The sequence below is a fragment of the Drosophila gunungcola genome, unplaced genomic scaffold, assembly GCF_025200985.1.
Source record: "Drosophila gunungcola strain Sukarami unplaced genomic scaffold, Dgunungcola_SK_2 000066F, whole genome shotgun sequence".
Taxonomy (NCBI): domain Eukaryota; kingdom Metazoa; phylum Arthropoda; class Insecta; order Diptera; family Drosophilidae; genus Drosophila; species Drosophila gunungcola.
The window spans coordinates 93,617-110,419 of NW_026453229.1; the positions used below are offsets into that span (position 1 = coordinate 93,617).

The 16,803-nt window shown below is 40.9% G+C and overlaps 2 protein-coding genes across 2 annotated transcripts; one reads left to right on the forward strand and one right to left on the reverse strand.

Annotated features, from left to right (window-relative positions):
• Positions 1 to 7,854: 7,854 nt before the first annotated feature.
• LOC128264318 (protein germ cell-less-like) lies at positions 7,855 to 10,879 on the reverse strand. Its single transcript, XM_052999742.1, has 3 exons — positions 9,602 to 10,879; positions 8,661 to 9,119; positions 7,855 to 8,211 (listed from the first exon to the last, which is right to left on the reverse strand). The coding sequence occupies exons 1-3, from the start codon at positions 10,630 to 10,632 to the stop codon at positions 8,061 to 8,063; spliced, it is 1,641 nt and encodes a 546-aa protein (XP_052855702.1). The 5' UTR covers positions 10,633 to 10,879; the 3' UTR covers positions 7,855 to 8,060.
• A 3,758-nt stretch (positions 10,880 to 14,637) lies between these two features.
• LOC128264320 (uncharacterized) lies at positions 14,638 to 15,870 on the forward strand. Its single transcript, XM_052999745.1, has one exon. It carries the CDS (start codon positions 14,753 to 14,755, stop codon positions 15,728 to 15,730), a length of 978 nt encoding a protein of 325 aa, XP_052855705.1. The 5' UTR covers positions 14,638 to 14,752; the 3' UTR covers positions 15,731 to 15,870.
• The last annotated feature ends 933 nt before the right edge of the window (positions 15,871 to 16,803 follow it).

A 16,803-nucleotide genomic window follows, 5' to 3' on the forward strand; every position in this document is an offset into this window, starting at 1 on the left:
CTTGGATACCTAGGAGAGAGCTGTATCGTACAACTTGGCGGACTTTTCCTATGCCTGGGTAACACTGCTGACCAGATACGTATGATTATGTTACCGGACCTCGCGTCTAGCCTGGCTTTTATTTAATTTATTTTATATTCTTGTGCGGCGACTTTGACATGAACCAATCTCATCTGATGACGACGATGTGGATGTGGATGTGGATGTGGATGTGGAAATGCTTCATGACTTCTTGTGCCAGAGCGGCGTAAACTTCCAGAGCTCAAAGGGATGTGTGTGTGTGTGTGTGTGTGAGTGTCAAACTGAAACTGGCAGCCTCCAAGAGTTTTGACAGAGGATTAATCAGTCAGCAAACTTTGAGGTGAGTAGCTGGTCTTGACTCTTGCCAAAAAAAAAAAAAAAAAGAGCATATAAGATGACACTCCAAGCGACATTCGCCAAGTTGAGTCTCCCCAATTATAGTGTCCGTTAAACGATAAATTTTGTGTGTTTCGCCAGCAGCCAGGGAGTTGATCCAATCAAACTTGCAGATGTTCGGACATCCAAACTCCTCCTGCGAGACTCTAATCAAATACGTATAAATATTCACGACACGCTCTTGACCTGCCCGGATGGATGGCATTTGTCCGGGGCACAGACAAACACTATGGGCGTCCATAAAGTGGCTCGGCCGCTTGTTTTGATGATCCATGTGGGAGGAGGAGGCGAACACGAGACAGCAAGCGGAATGGAAGTGGCCCACCCACCCACGGCGATGAAGGTGATGATGATGATGATGACCAAGGGGTCAAGGGGTCAAGGGGTGCAAACAATCAAAACCGCACGCAAATTTCACTTTCGATGGGGCAGATGTGTTCGTGGAGACCCTGGGGATCCGGAATTCTCGACTATAAAGAGCTGATTAGGCCCCGCCAGGCGGAAAATGGCAATGGCAACTCGTGCTGGAGGAGATGGTCATTAAACTAGTGACAAGGCTCGACAAGTGACGGCCATTCATTGCCCATGAGAGCTTGGGGAGTGTACATCTACCCCACCCCCCCCCCCCCCCATCTCTCGACTAGTTGTGCGTGGAACATTCGTTATCATCTTCCTGACTGGCATCATTACCATTCCTCATTCTGGCTACCCCACACTACTACAACTTATCTTGTTTGAGGAAATAATGACGGGATAATCGTTGACGTTGCCATAATGAACTAAGCAAATGATTGAATATTCATTAACAACTCCGAAGACAAATGATTGGGGACCTCTGGCCCAACGAATCTCACAGCAGCAGTTGCAAATCGATGAATTTATCATAAGGACTTGAAGACTTCTCTTGCTGATTGCTTTGCCCAATAACGCCCACTTCATAATTCGTCTCTCAATGAGGCGACAACCAGTTCTATGGGCATTTCTCCTCAAACGCGCTATCTGGCCTGTTAATTTATCCTGAAGGGGGGGTCGCAGGAGGTCCTTGGCGGTCCTTGGCGGTCCCACGTCCGTCTGTTTGCCGGCTCATTGTTCCGGATGTGGTGGCTCTCGGCTGCTTATGGCATTGACGTGTTTGTGTTTGTCTTCCCGGCACAGCACGCACATTTCTTCTAACCCCCTCTAGCACCTCTGCCCACTATTCCCATACAGGAATCCTCCGAGGAGCCACAGCTGACAGCCTATGGCCAATTTGAAAGGCAATGGCAAAGACGAAGGCGACACAGACAAGCGGGGATTATGTAAAGCCAAAGCCTAAATAATGCGGCCTAATGTCTTTGGGCTGACACCACGACCGTCACAATTGTCGGCCTCGAAACTGTCTCATATCTAATAATAAATAGAATAAACTCAATAAAATAAAATGGAATAACTATAGGGCTGCGGGCGGGGACAGATGATTGAATTCAATTGGAACAGATGTGCCACATCCTGCTGATCATTTCACGTCGGGTACCGATTAATTGCTCTAACCTTCCTGGCAAAAGGACTCTGACCTAGGGACAGTCAGTTTGTTGAACCGATGCCGCTGATGAACTCCAATTGTTGTCGCACTCCACCACATTGTCCTGGCTGACCAAAATCGACCATGTGCCCCGTGGCCGCTCCTCGGGCATCGACGTCCATGCAATTTGATTCGCATTTGTTGATTGTGCACTCGACTCCCGGCCCGCCCATAATGAGGGGGTTTTCCACTTGAGAGGTCACGCCAGACATTGGTTTTTAATTTACAATCTCAAACAGCAGCGGCATCCTTTCTTTAATTTTGTCAGCAACACGCGACGCTGTCACTTGGCAATAAAAAACAAAATTACCCACTTTTGAATCTCATTTATTTCGGCTTAACCAGATTGTCAACACGGCATGAATATTTCATATCAACAATTTAATAAGGCCTACAATTGGATCAAACCTTCACAAGTTTGGGCCAAATAATGCGATTTTATTCAAAGTTTGCAACTCTGTGTCAAAGCTTCCGGTCTGAGCATAACCTGCCGATTCCAAATAGTTTAGCCCCCGGCACTTTTCGTTAGTTTTTTGGGATTCTGCCTGGCTAGCATGTTGGTATGAGGAGGCCCACAGCCACAACAAAGTAGAAGTCAACAGAATAAATGAAATTCCAGTGCGAGAAATTTATACCAAGATTGAGTTGCTGTGGGCGGTCTAGAGATGATGGGTGCTTTTATATCTCCACTTGAGCATATATGTCTACACATATGTGTATGCACAAAGGGAAAGTAACCTGGGCTTGGTGAAAATTGTATTCGATTGAATTGCCTTTGTTTTGTGGCGCCACATGTGACTGCAGATTAAATAAAGGTTATTGGCCATGTTATTCACCATAGGAGACATTTCTATACGTAAGTAGACTAAGTGATGGTAAAATAATTGTAATTATGAAGCTCAAACTTGATAAATGTGACTAGTGAATGAAAAAGTAAATAAACCGTAATTAAAATGTTCGCCCTTTATACTTACACATGTGGGAAAGTGAACTGAACTATTTAGTCACACATCTTCCAGAGAACATGACTTCCGGATATGTGGCTATGTGGCTAAGTGGCACGTGATATATTTGACAATCTAGTGGTCATATCATTTCTAGATAACTTTTACCAAGTGGTCATATTATAAACGAAGTTATCGATCCGACAAATTAAGACGAGTTCAACAAGGTAAGCCGACTATTATTTCTTTGAGTTTTCTTGACATTTGAATAAAAAGTTCTGATGGACTTGACAAGATGGAACGCAATCTCTTCCAAGTCTTTGCTCATTGATTAATGATTATTAAGGAATGTTATAGCTTCCAAATCTCTGCTCATTGACATCAATTATGTGACTTGGTAAAGGCAATTGCAGACTTTTAGAAATTAGAGCCACAAACTTTTAAAGGCACACCCATTTAAGACTTGAGACTTAACTTGGCCAAGTTAGGGCCTAAATTCCGCTATCGCTGGGATGGAAGTCCGTTTGTCATGCTTATGTCACGTTGAACGAATTTAGTTGACGTTTCCTTCCGGAGGACACCCACTCACACACACACACACACATAGGGTTTTCGGTTGGCCGCTTTGTTTTACAACATTTTTATGTGCGTGGCCGAAAATATATATTTCACACAGTCGAAGCGCAGAGTGAAAAGCAGCGATGCGGAAAGGGAATTGGCCAAACAAAGTCGGCACACTTGGCCAAATCCAGCGAAATAGTTGTACTTCGGTACTTATTCGCACACTTTGTACTGGTTTGTGTGCGCCCCATTTGCAAGCAGATACAGGATGTGGTGTTATATCCTGATTTGTGTTAACTTGGCAGTTTGTTTTCGGGGTTTTATATGACATGTTTATGTATTTCCTGGGGGGGGCTGAACCAATGTGCGGCTTCCTGGGACATTGACCAGGGGAAGTCGCCGACGCGGCCGCTTTGGGCATTTGACACAGTCCAGCGGATGCTTTGTGTGCCCCGGGACGGGACCAAGGCGATAAATCAACATCAGGACCATCATCGGCCTGCCTGGGCAACATCACCATCTCCATCAACCAACAACCAACGACCAACAACCAACAGCCAACAACCATCAACCATCAGCCTCAACATCATCGTTAACATTGTCTGCAAAATCAAATGGTGTCGATATTTCTCATTTGCCTATCGCCAGTCGCTCGGCTTTTCCTCAGCTTTTTGTTTCTGGTAGCAAGGAGGTTTCCATTCACATTCCCATTTCTGTTCGTTTTCATTTTCACTTGGCAAAACTTAAATGCCAAAATGTGTTGTATAGCATGGCAGCAGGACTTTCAACGAGTTCTTCGCGGGCAACAATTTATTTTCATTTATTGCGAGCAAATGGTCGGGCAGCCTGCGGCTACAAAAAACAACAAGAACGGAGAGCTGCACTCTCTGGCAAATATTTTTTATAAATTTATTGAATTTTTAATGAGATTCGCACACAGCAGCCGCACGAATCCGAGATAAATGGATTGCGAACCACTCTCACTTGGCCATCCACAACTTTTTGGCGGATGGAAAGCCGTTTAATTGTGCGGCTTTCTTAATTGCTACAGTCCTTTGGCAGTCGTTATATTCAATGCTGGGGTCATAAAGAGATTGAACTCCGGGTATTGGACCTGTCACCTCACATTTCACTCACTCGGAGCGCAATTAGTTTTGAAAATTCCCTGCAAATCCGCACAATAACATATCAAATTCAACATGTGCCACACAAGAACAACAGAAAATACCTTTTATGTTTAGATATACTCGCACATTCATACATATATACATTGTGCACGTTGCCCTTGGGAATGTCGACTTTGATTTTGCCATATAGGCCTTTCTATTTATTATATTTACAATATAATAAATATTTCTGGCAACTGCCCACGGCTGAAAGTGTGCTTTGCTTTTCCTTTTGATTTTGCTTTTTTCGTTTTATTTAGCTATTCAAGCAGAAGCGGTAAGACCAATAGAGAAAGAAAAGTATATCCGTCAAGAAAAAACCGGGGTCAAGGAATGTTTATTGCCATGTTTGTCTAGCTGTCGATGGCGACAGTTTCATTAAAGTTTTTAATGAAATCGAGAGAGATCCCGAACGCACTGGAATGGAAATTAACTGACTTGAGTGGGCGACACGGGGAATAAACTCTTTAAAATAATTCAATTTAAGACAACATTTAAATGACTGAAAAACTGAAAATCGAAGACACTCAAGTTTCAAATTAAACTACACACAAATCTAAATCATAGCCACACAATCAAAAAGAAAAGCCAATTTAAATTAAATCGAAAAGCGTTTATTGGATACTCTTTGCTGCGTATCAAATTTCAATTGGCAAATGGCAAATGGCGAATATGCGCACTTCAGTGTCCAAGTTGTGTGAAATATCAAATATTCCAGAATGTGGCAATTCTATCAGCATGCCGGCTTAAATCGCTGTTTTGAGTCAGACATTCGCTTAATTGGCTTGTTGTTGTCAGCACGTGTGTGAGCTTGTTGCTTCCGGATCCATGACCCCATGACCCCGGAGCCCCCAACCCCGGAACACCACCCACACGCATAAAAGCAAGAAAAACAAACTTTTTGGCAATTGTGTGCAGAGCAGCAGCAGCAGCAGCAGCAGCAGTCAGCGACAGATAAAAATATGCGATTTTGATTTTAATATTATTAATACAGCAGCCCCACAATTTCAATTTCCAAAAAATAAGTGGAATGTGCTCTGCTCATCCCACCCAGAAGCCCACAATTATGCCGAAATTACAAACTTGTTATCTCATATTTAAGGCGCCAGCTGTGAGTATTTTTGATTTCCTGCCCCTGGATTTGGATCCCTTATTAAGTCCCTCCTCCCTTTTTTTCCCCCAGGATAGTCAACACTTGCGGGTGAGCTTTGTTACATATTTATTATATATATATATATATATATATATATATATATATATGTATACATTTATATAGATGATTATGTATGGTAAATATAAATACATTTTAATTTGAGTGGTACCGATAAATATAAAACTTAAGCTACTTTCCAAATCATTGTTAATCTCTTAGTTAATATTCGCACACATGCTGTACGTTCTAGAAAATAAATTATTAAATTCCAGCCAGCAGTTTTGCGAAGTATTATGAAAAGTGTCATTTTTGATTGTCGCAAAGCAAATTTTGTCCTTGTTATGTTTGCTCAAATTGCAACGAGAGTCGAACGGAAAAACACATTGGCAACACCAAATAAGGCACTGAACAAAAAAAAAAACATTAAAATAAAAAAAACTCAATATATGGATCTTAAAAGTAGCATTATTTTGAACATAACTAAATGAAAGTAATAAAGTAATATTTCTACTTTATTAACCTTATATTTCATTCTATAAATAATATGGTTACAGGACTTTAAGTCTTAGTTGCATCTCCAATTATCAATTACATGTTTGTTTCTCTGAGTGTAGGCAGTCGATGAGCATTCATGTGGCCTATGCCCCGTTAGCCCTGCAAATCTTTTCACATGGGCTGTTAATGAAATTGGAACCAATGCAATCGAATGGATGAATTTCTGGATTTCCGGCCAAATGCTTTCGCAATGGCAGCCAAATTTCCTGCGAGCATGCAACTAGATTAAACACCATTTGCTGTGAGTAAACATTTCGCAAGCCCTTCGCCAGCTACACTCGAAAAAACAATTTTTTTCTTTTTTAAAAATTTATTCTGTTCTTGAATTAATAGTTTTATAATTATATCACTAAGTCTGTCTGCTCTTTAAATTTGAGTATTAAAACTAAGATGCTTAATATATATAAAGGGGAATCACAGAATTCACTGGGGTCTTAAACTAGTTAAAACATTTATAAAAGTTTGCAAAAATATATTTTATGTTTAGAAGTTCTTTGAATTTATTTCGAAAGACGAAGTGATTTCAACGTTATATAAATTACTAAGGCACATCACTTTAATATTTGTTTTATTTCTTTCTTATCGAATATTATTTGCTTAATTAATATAATTTTGAAACGTTGTGCTTTTATTGTGGGTTTTATTTTTGCTGGCTGTACCTGTGTTTTCCCCAGCGTTTTGCCTTTTTCCCCACCATGAGATCAGATGCCCAGGATCGGAGGCCCTTTCTCCACTTCCCTTCTGAACGGAATCGCAATAAGTGTGGCCACGTGCGGGGCGAAAGGGACCCCACTCCCCACCCCCCAATGATGAGTCGAATATTGCCACCCGATGGCAACAAATGGTGGTCGTTAGGCCAACTGGGTACTGGGATTCTGTTTGGCTACTTGTGGGCAGGACCTTATTTACATGCTGGGCCAACAGATGTGGCCGGACGAGTCGCCTGACATTCGACCATCAAAACTCAATTACCGGACTGGGCACTTGCTCCAGCTTCAGCCTGACTTTATTAAATTTGCGTTTGTCTATTCGGAATTCGGGGGCAACAAAAAAAAAAAAGGGAACAGTATGCGCAAAACCTGGCGGTCAAATTATTAACCAAAGTTGTAGCTGAAAACTCGAGAAAACAAAAATAGAGAAGTAAAAGTTTTCCAGCGCTTAATAAAAAGGCCAAGACTAAATGTCGCTTGTCAAACTGGAATTTCCTAATAAAACGCTACTTAACTGCGTAACAGGACTAATGAACAAGAGCATAGTTTTTGGCTTAAAAGTAATTTGTTTCACTTGCTGGGGTTTCATAATATTGTATTTCATAGTTTAGATTAATGGTTTTTGAAGTCTGTTAGCTTTGTTAAAAAGGTATTTTTGTATCATAATTTCAATAAACCCTTCTCAAGTTGAATGTCTGTGGATTTTTGCAATGCCCTTCCTCATTTTATTTTCATTTAAATTTAAAGAACAATATTTTCTGTTGTTGTTATTGTGCATACTGAAGTACATAATAAGGGGAAGTAATTTTATGCATTGAATTTACAGCGCTCAAAGATTCAGTAAATAACAATTTTGATTGCCGCTCTTGTTATTTAATCTTCTCAGTCATAAAATTGTTAATTTTCTAACGAGGTGAACGGTCTATAAAAATAAAAATAAATGAACATGGTGGTGCTGGTGACGGTGATGTAAGACTGCCTTAAAGATCATGCTTAGGCGTCGTTGTCGTCCGTTTCTCTGTCATAGGATGGCGGCGAGGGATCGGGCTCCAAGTCGCCAACAAAGACGCCCGATTCTTCGGCACTGCAGGTCGATGGAGTCAGAGGTCGTTCGTTGTCCCCTCCCTTGCTCTCAATGGATGGACTGCACAAAAAATGGAATAGTTAAAATAAATATGTGGTTGTTGAATCCCGAATTTTATACTTCATATTAAAATATCAAAAAGTATTGTAATATATTTCATATATAAATTAAATTTTAAAGTATAATATTATGCATAACGCTTATTAAATTGCATAAGTTTATATTTAAATATTTGAATTAATATGGAATATATTCTATTTTTAATGGGTTCTTTATGTCCTAAATTTAATATGGTTTAAATTTAAACTAAAATCTATTCCAAATGTAGTACACTGAAAAATTAAAAAAAACTGTAAGTTTCCATATTTAATAAAGCGACAAATACTTAATGATTTTAATTTAAACGAAATACTTTTGATATTAAATGTAAATCAAATGCATTGAATGAAATCAAAAGCGAAAAATATTTAAATTGATTATTAATCACTTCAATTTAATATATTGTTTACCTGCGGCTGTACAGCGACGTCGTCTCATCTTCTTCATTGAGCGGCACAACGTCCTTGAAGCTATAATCAGGCGGCACCGCCGTCAGCATGTTGACGGAGATGATCAGTGGATAAACCAGCTTTGGATCGAGCTCCATCAGCGGCACCTCCGCGTTTTCGTCGCAGCTGAGCGAACAGATTTGGGACGACTGGGTGAACACTACTTTGCCCTGGGCGTTCAGTGAGGTCACCGTGGCGCGGATCATGAACTGGTTCGTCTTGCGAAGGTTGAGCATATGCTTGTAATCGGGCCAATGTTGGCGACGAACCTTCAGTACCCTTGAGTCTATGGCCATGACCAGATCCATGCCGTAGTTAAAGTCCACCCATCGCCATCTTTGGCCGCAAAGCTCGCGCAAAATGAGCCCGTAGCGCATACAGTTGTCAAGGAACTGTTCTTCGTCCAGGTGCTGGGCACGGCTGTGAATCAAAATATATAAAATAATATTTTTCGACCATTGCAGAGAGTGTTACAAATAGGAGCGACCCAATGAAGTATCACTGGGAGAGTCGGCATGGCCATGTCCGTTTGTCCGTTTTTCTGTCCGTTTCTGCGCTAACTAGTCCCTCAATTTTAGAACCTTTTCAGAATTCTTGCTTTTATAGCATGTAACTGTATAAGTATCGTTCAACTATATCATAAAGCTCCCTTGGGAACCATCGGAAAAATAAATGTAATCTATCTATAACTATGCTGTTTCTTAGTTTATACAAACATACTTTGAGATGCTGTAATGGAATACTGCTTACCTTTGAATCTTATTATAATTTTTATGCTTTTTAATTTTTCTAAATACACTTCGGAAATTAGAAATAAAGTTTATTTTTGTATATGTAGTAGCAGCAAAGGGTATGCAAACTTCGGTTTATTATTACTGCTCAGTAGCTTCAAAAGGACTCACTCTTCGCTTGACCCTTCATCGAACCGCAGCAGGGAATGCCAGTGGCTACTGATGTGGCGATCGACCCACTCCCTGGGTATGATGTTGTCATCGTAGATGGCCATCAGATTGCGATAGCTGTTGGTCAGGTACTGGGTGCGTAGCTTCTGGAAGACCCCCACATACGGCTGCCCCATGGGCGTGGCCAGAAACGAGCACTCCTCGTCGCGGCCCTTGAAGTACGCTGAGCTCGCCATATGGAGACCTTCCCTGGCCTGGGGCAGTTGATGGTCGGCATCGTCGTCGGGGCGCAGCCGAAGGAACATCCAGTCCCGCAGCAGTCTGTACAGCGTGAACTCCGCCTGGATCACGTACAAATCCGGACTGGCGGTCAGCTCACACATCAGCTCGATTGGGATGGGCTTTAGGAAGTCCGAGACAGCCTGACTGCTGGTCAGCACAGTGTAGGTGATCAGCAGATTGATCTCGAGCCACTGGATGGTGGACATCTTGACGGGCATCAGGCCGTATTGCGAGGCGGCCTCGTAGTACTCGACAACTGTTGTCACACTGAGATTTTCCACCATCAGCGCGGCACACTTATCGATGATGTCGTCCAAGTGGAGCAGCGTGCCCGTGGCCAGGTATGAGATCACATCATCCGGCACAATCTCAATCTCGTGGCAGTACAAGGACCCGAGGACGGCATCCAGGCATTCAACAGTGACCCGTTCGTCGGGTATCCCAATCTTGATGAGATCCTGATGCGCCTCCACCCACGGCCCATTGAACATGGCCTTGAAGTAGGGACTCTGGCTGAGGTAGATCTTGTGCAAATGCCACACTCTCTCCAGGGCCATGATGGCCACATCCGAGCCCTTCTGCTCCAGGAACAGCGTCTGGTATACGTACTGTGCGGTGGTCAGGCGCTTCATCTTATTCCTGGGCTGACCGTCTTTGGTGTCCAGCTCCTCATCCTCGCGCTGCCGCTTCAGCCGGTTGCCAAACATCTCGGCCACTTTGCCCTGCATAGAGCTCACAATCTGACCCATTACTCAGCAAAAAAAAAAGGGTTTTCACTTGTGTGTAAGTGTGCAGTCACAGTTCCGATTTCGGTTTTGTCTAACAATTGCAATTGGCACTTCACGTTAAGCGGCTAGGTATGTTACAAGCAAATCGAAAATCCACACGGAAATGCTCAATTTAAATGATTTTTCTTGCCGACAAATTTAACTCAAGTGACTTGAATTAATGTGACATCTCATGGAATTTCGATTTTTCTATCGGAAATTGACAAGCGATTAGTCTAATTGATTTTGACAACTGAATTTCTCCAAACGATATTCTCCTTTTAATCCGCTTATAGAGTTGCAACCGCAAAATTCAAAAATCGCTTTGAATTTACATGTATGGTAATTAATTGGAAAAACTAAATCTGATGTTACTATTTACGCTTGTTTGTTATCAATGAGTTTTCCTTGTTTCTCCTTACCAATTCCAATCGAATTTTCAGTGGGCGGAGTGGGTGGTGCGCAGCCACAGGTGGCCAATTAAGACAACTTCACGCTCCAAAGGAAGCTACATTAATGCATTTTGAAAAACCACGCAACATTTTAAATCCATAACAAAAATGCTGTTGTATTTTATAATTTTAATTTATTTGAACTCAAATTAAAAAAATCTACTTTTATCACATCGACAAGAAATTTTAATTTTCTTACAAATATTTGTTTAATTACTTTATGTTTTTAGTGCCCAGCTTTTGTTTAGGTGTATTATTTCGAAAAGCTGTGCGTCAAATTTTCTTAGAGCTGTGGCCAATAAGCGGAGCGATGAAATCAAATGCTGTGAGTTTTCTCCGCCTCATCGGCTTCCATTTCCGGACTGTTGTTTGGCCAATATTCATCGTTGAATTATGCAAACGTGCGAGGACCAACGCCAATTAGTCCTGATTACTCACGTTCGTTAGGCGGCACAATTGCAAAATTCGAAATTCTCCTAAACAAGTTCGCTCTTTCCATTGCTTTTCTGTGTGTCTAATTGGCAAGCACACACACGCACAGTTTGTTTATTTAAATTTGCCATTAAGAGCGTAGCATTTGCATTTGACGAACGACATGGTGCGGATCGAAATGCCTCAACCCCTGCCATTTCGTGGGTGTCGGGGAGCCACTGCGACACGGAATTAATTAAATGCCGGGCTCACACCCACGAGACATCGACCAGTTACCGGACACGGATACGGACGCGGATACGGACAGGGAAACGGACACGGACACGGACACGGACACGGACAGGGACACAGACTCGTATCCTGTCCACGTCAATGGAAGAAGGACAGCTGGGCGTTGACGGATTTGGCCTGGACAGCGATTTAATTTGACTAGAGTTGCCAAATCCTGTGAGCCGTAGAGATGCGGGAGTTTCTAATTCAAAAGTTTCAGCCATACAAAATAGCATCTATGTTTGAATGTTTTTGTTTCTTTGTTTCTTCTTTAGGACAAGCCTTTTCAAAGCGTAATTAACTTTTAAGGATTTTTCAATTAACCTTTTGACTTTCAGGTACAGTCACACTAGCGACTATCGAGTTTTGGCAGCAGCAACTAGAGATGGGCAAAAGTAGAGTTACCAAGGTGTGAAGTTTCAGCCAATTTATTTAAGAGAATAATCGATATTTTGGACATTCATCGAATTTGAGTTTTCAAAAAATTTAAATTAATTTTAAATTTCTCTCGTAGAATTACAAATTTGATCCCTAAGATGAGAATTGTATAATTCTGTGCATAGTTTATAAAACAGCAAGAAAATCATCACGGACTATAAAAGTTTTATATATTTGAATTTGATTCTTCCAAGAAGCCGAAAATCAAGCAAACTTCACACGTATATGCGCTTTACACATACTCGTGCCACTGAGTTCTATATTTAGAATTCATTGACCTTGCATTTTCGACAAACGTCGAAATGCCTTCTGGATTTCCGTTTTTGTCAACTTGATATACGAGGAACAATACTAAGAGGTGCATTGTGCGCGTAGAATGCAATTGGTTGGTGGCGCATCGCCTAAGTTGATTGGGTCTTGGGTGAAAAAAGGGCCCGAGTTCGACTTCTGCTTGAATGCATTACTTATTCTATATATATAAATTTTTATACCCTTGCAGAGGGTATTATAATTTCTGTCAGAAGTTTGCAACGCAGTGAAGGAGACATCTCCGACCCTATAAAGTATATATATTTTGATCAGCATCACTAGGAGAGTCGATCTAGCCATGTCCGTCTGTCCGTCCGTCTGTCCGTCCGTTTCTACGCAAACTAGTCTCTCAGTTTTAAAGCTATCTGCATGAAACTTTCCCAAAAGTTGTCTTTCTATTGCAGGTAGTATATAAGTCGGATAGAGCCGGGTCGGACGACTATAGCATATAGCTCCCATAGGAACAATCATAAAAATAAATAAAAAAAAATTATAACTTTTGTGTTTTTTAATTTTTTTTTTGTTCTTCGAGATATAGTAATGGTTAAATATTTCAAAATTACGGTTTAAATTTCATCTAAATCGGACGACTATAGCTTATAGCTCCCATAGGAACAATCATAAAATAAATAAAAAAAAATTATAACTTTGGTGTTTTTTAATTTTTTTTTTAGTTCTTCGAGATATAGTAATGGTTAAATATTTCAGAGTTACGGTTTAAATTTCATCATCATCTCCCATAGGAACAATCGGAAAAAATAAATGAAAAAAAATTATAACTTTGCTGTTTTTTAATTTTTTGTTTAGTTCTTCGAGATATAGTAATGGTTTAATATTTCAGAATTACGGTTTCAATTTCATCAAAATCGGACGACTATAGCATATAGCTCCATAGGAACAATCGGAAAAATAAATGAAAAAAATTATAACTTTTCTGTTTTTTAATTTTTTGTTTAGTTCTTCGACATATAGCAATGTTTAATTATTTCAGAATTATGGTATAAATTTTATCAAAATCGGACGTCTATAGCATATAGCTCCCATAGAAATAATAAAATATATAAAATAACTATCTAATAATTGAGCTGCAAATAATCATAGTTTCAATGTTTTTTTTTAGCACATACTCAAGTAAATCATAATTTAAATGTTTTCAAAAGTATTTAATTAATGCAATAGCTGCAAGGGTATATGAACTTCGGCTTGCCGAAGTTTGCTTTCCTTCTTGTCGTAATTGATTTAAAAATCCAAAAATTTTATTTTTATTTAAGCAATAACTAAACCACTGTTTAGTTTCTTTGTCAACGAAACAGTCGGGAATCTTAGCAACTTCCTTCTGGGCGTTGTTGCCACTTTCGTGCCATGTCCTTCCGTTCCTGCCCCGTTGGTTTTGTGGCAACTTTCATGAGACGCACTTGCTTCCTTTTCCTGACTGCCGGGTAAAGTATGCGGTTGCCACATTCTGATGTCTTTGAGCCGCCCGTTCCGTTGCACTATGCGAATGCACTGAGGCATGTGAGTGATGGCATTTCAGCCTCCTTCACTTTGTCTTGCCGCCTTTCCTTTTCCTCCCTTTTTATATACCTACCAGCCAATTTGCACTCTTCGAACATTCGAACAATGACAGTAAGAGCAGACATACTTTCAAACTTAATGTTATTAGATGGTTTCGGTCAGGGTTTGGAAATGCTTTCAATGCTTTTCATTTTTTATTGTGCTGTGCTGTTGCTTTGAGCATTTTGAAAGCCGAAAGCAAAGCTACAGCAATATCAAAAAAAGCAGATGCATGTTTCTGAATTTGCTGTAGAAGAAACAGTTGATTTTTGCTATTGCTGCGAAAGAAATTTAACAAAAACATATAAAATTTCAAAAAAAGGTTACTTTTATGTTTAATTTTAATTTTAAATTTGCCTACAGCAACATGAAAGCTTTTTTTTTCGCTTTTTTCTTGAAATGCTGCTTTTCTATGAAATGCTGTTAATAGCTTTACTTTCCAAAATCTAAGCAAAATATGCTCTTACAGCTAAAAAAAAACAAATAATACATTATATTTCATGTAAATTTGTTGGCTTTTGCTTTGCTTTCACAGCAACAGAACAGCATAGTTTAAGGTGATGTTCCTTACTAGATAACAGTTGTTCGAAGAGGCTCTGGAATACACTTCCTTTCAAAGGACCCTCACTCAAACCGACAGCTCCGAAATGATGGAGGGACGACGTCTTGAACAGCAGCGCCGCTTATTGGCCATGCGCGCAGCCGAATCCTCACTGCCCTCCAGCCAGGAGGATGACTTCAATCTGCGCCTGGTGAACCTGTACAAGGAGCAGCCCTGCCTGTGGAACACCTCGTTGCCGGAGCACTTGGATGCGGAGCTGAAGGGCAGTGCCTGGGAGAAGATCGCCGCTCAGATGGGCAGCCACCTGACTCCCGAGTTCGTCCGCTGCCGAGTGCGCAATATGCGCTACCATCTCAATGTCTACAAGCTGCAGAAGATCGAGTACGACATGGCCCCCGGAGTGGGAAAGGAACCGAAGAAGCCCTTCTACGTTGACCTCTTTACCTTCTTGGACTCCAACAATAACAATGGCAATGCAGGGGAAGAGAAACCGAAAGCTAATCAAAAGACCGAAGCAGAAACTGATAAGTATACCAAGCTCTGGTCGGGATCGAAGCTGACATCCATGGCCAAGAGGGAGTCGGGCGCTGGGAATCCAGAGGAACGTCGCCCGGGACCGAGCATCTTTGGAATGGTGAAGAAGCGTTTGGAGGAGCAGATGAAGCCACTCGAGTTCAGCATGCCGCGTCTGGCCATTCCGAAAAGGCAGAGGGGCATGGTTAGAGATCGGGTGCTGGACCAGAGCACTTCGGCCAGTTCTCTGGGGTTTCTTTCCGAGGCACCGCCAGCATTGCAGGCTCGTCCGGGTGACTCCGTGTCCAAGACAAAGTTGGCTCAGAAGAAGCCACCTGGGGAGCGGGAAAGCGAGAGGCCCACAACCTCGAAGATGGCTCAGGTTACCCACGATGATGATAACCAGTCGGAGGATGAGGAGCTGTACAGAATGCACTGGAGTGTTCGCAAGGAGCAGCGTTCGCGTCGTCCTGGACAGGATCAGCGCCAGAAGTTGCCCTTGAGCCTGCGCTCCTTCAGCTCCAACGAACCCACTCCACATATTTTTTAGGAATTCTAGTTATGGATCTTGGGATAGGGAACCTAAACCTACAGGAGGAGCAAATCTATCAATAAATAAAATCATTGTTTAAAATTTTAGTTCTTAAGTTACAACAAAATTGTTTAATTAATATATGACAACGATATGCAGCTCTCTTCAGTCGTTGATGTTTATTCGTTTTTCAATATTGTTCTTCAAGAAAATCGAACATAAATCAAGCCATTAGCAAAATGTTAGGTCTTAAGCTACAACTAAATTCAAAACTAATACAAAATTCTGTCAATGATGTTTATTTCAACACTATTGTCCATGAAGAATATTTAGCATAAGCCAAAAAGCCAAACATAGACTACATAGCAAACATATCTACTAAACTCACCTAATGGAACTTAATCACATCCAACATTTGCAAATTTCAACTAAATTGTTTAAATCAAATATTATTATTGTCATTTATGTTTATTTTAACATTATTGTCCATCAAGAGAATCAAACATAAATCCAAAAGCAAAACATTGACTTATTTTATATAAGTTGTGTTTTATTATGTTCTATTTACGTTGCTGTATAAGCAAACATATCTACTTAACTCAAATCATACATTATTATACAAAACTGCAGTTCCCTTCTCTCAATAATGTTTATTTTAACATTATTGTCCATTAAGTAAATCGAACATAAATCAATTGGCCAACCATAGACTTGTTTTATTTCAGTTGTATTTATGATGCAAACATATCTACCTAACTCACCTTATGTACTTCAAGCATCTCAAGCATCTCGAACATCTTCGGAGGACATCCCTTTGGCCCCAATGGGTGCTGAGAGCTCCTTTCAACTTTGATTAATTCCTGGACCTGGCCAAATGAGGCGGAAAGATACGGGAGAAGCGCCCCGAGTCCGGTCATGATTTATGAATAAGCCAGGATGATGATAAAAAGTCGATGCGCCAAAAACGTCCCGAATTTGCGAACTCTTGCCGCAAATCCGAAATTAGTTCCTTGCTGCCAGAACGAATTACGAAATTACACCCGAAACTAACACACGCACCCAGGTTTGGGGAACAGATTAGCCCCACAACC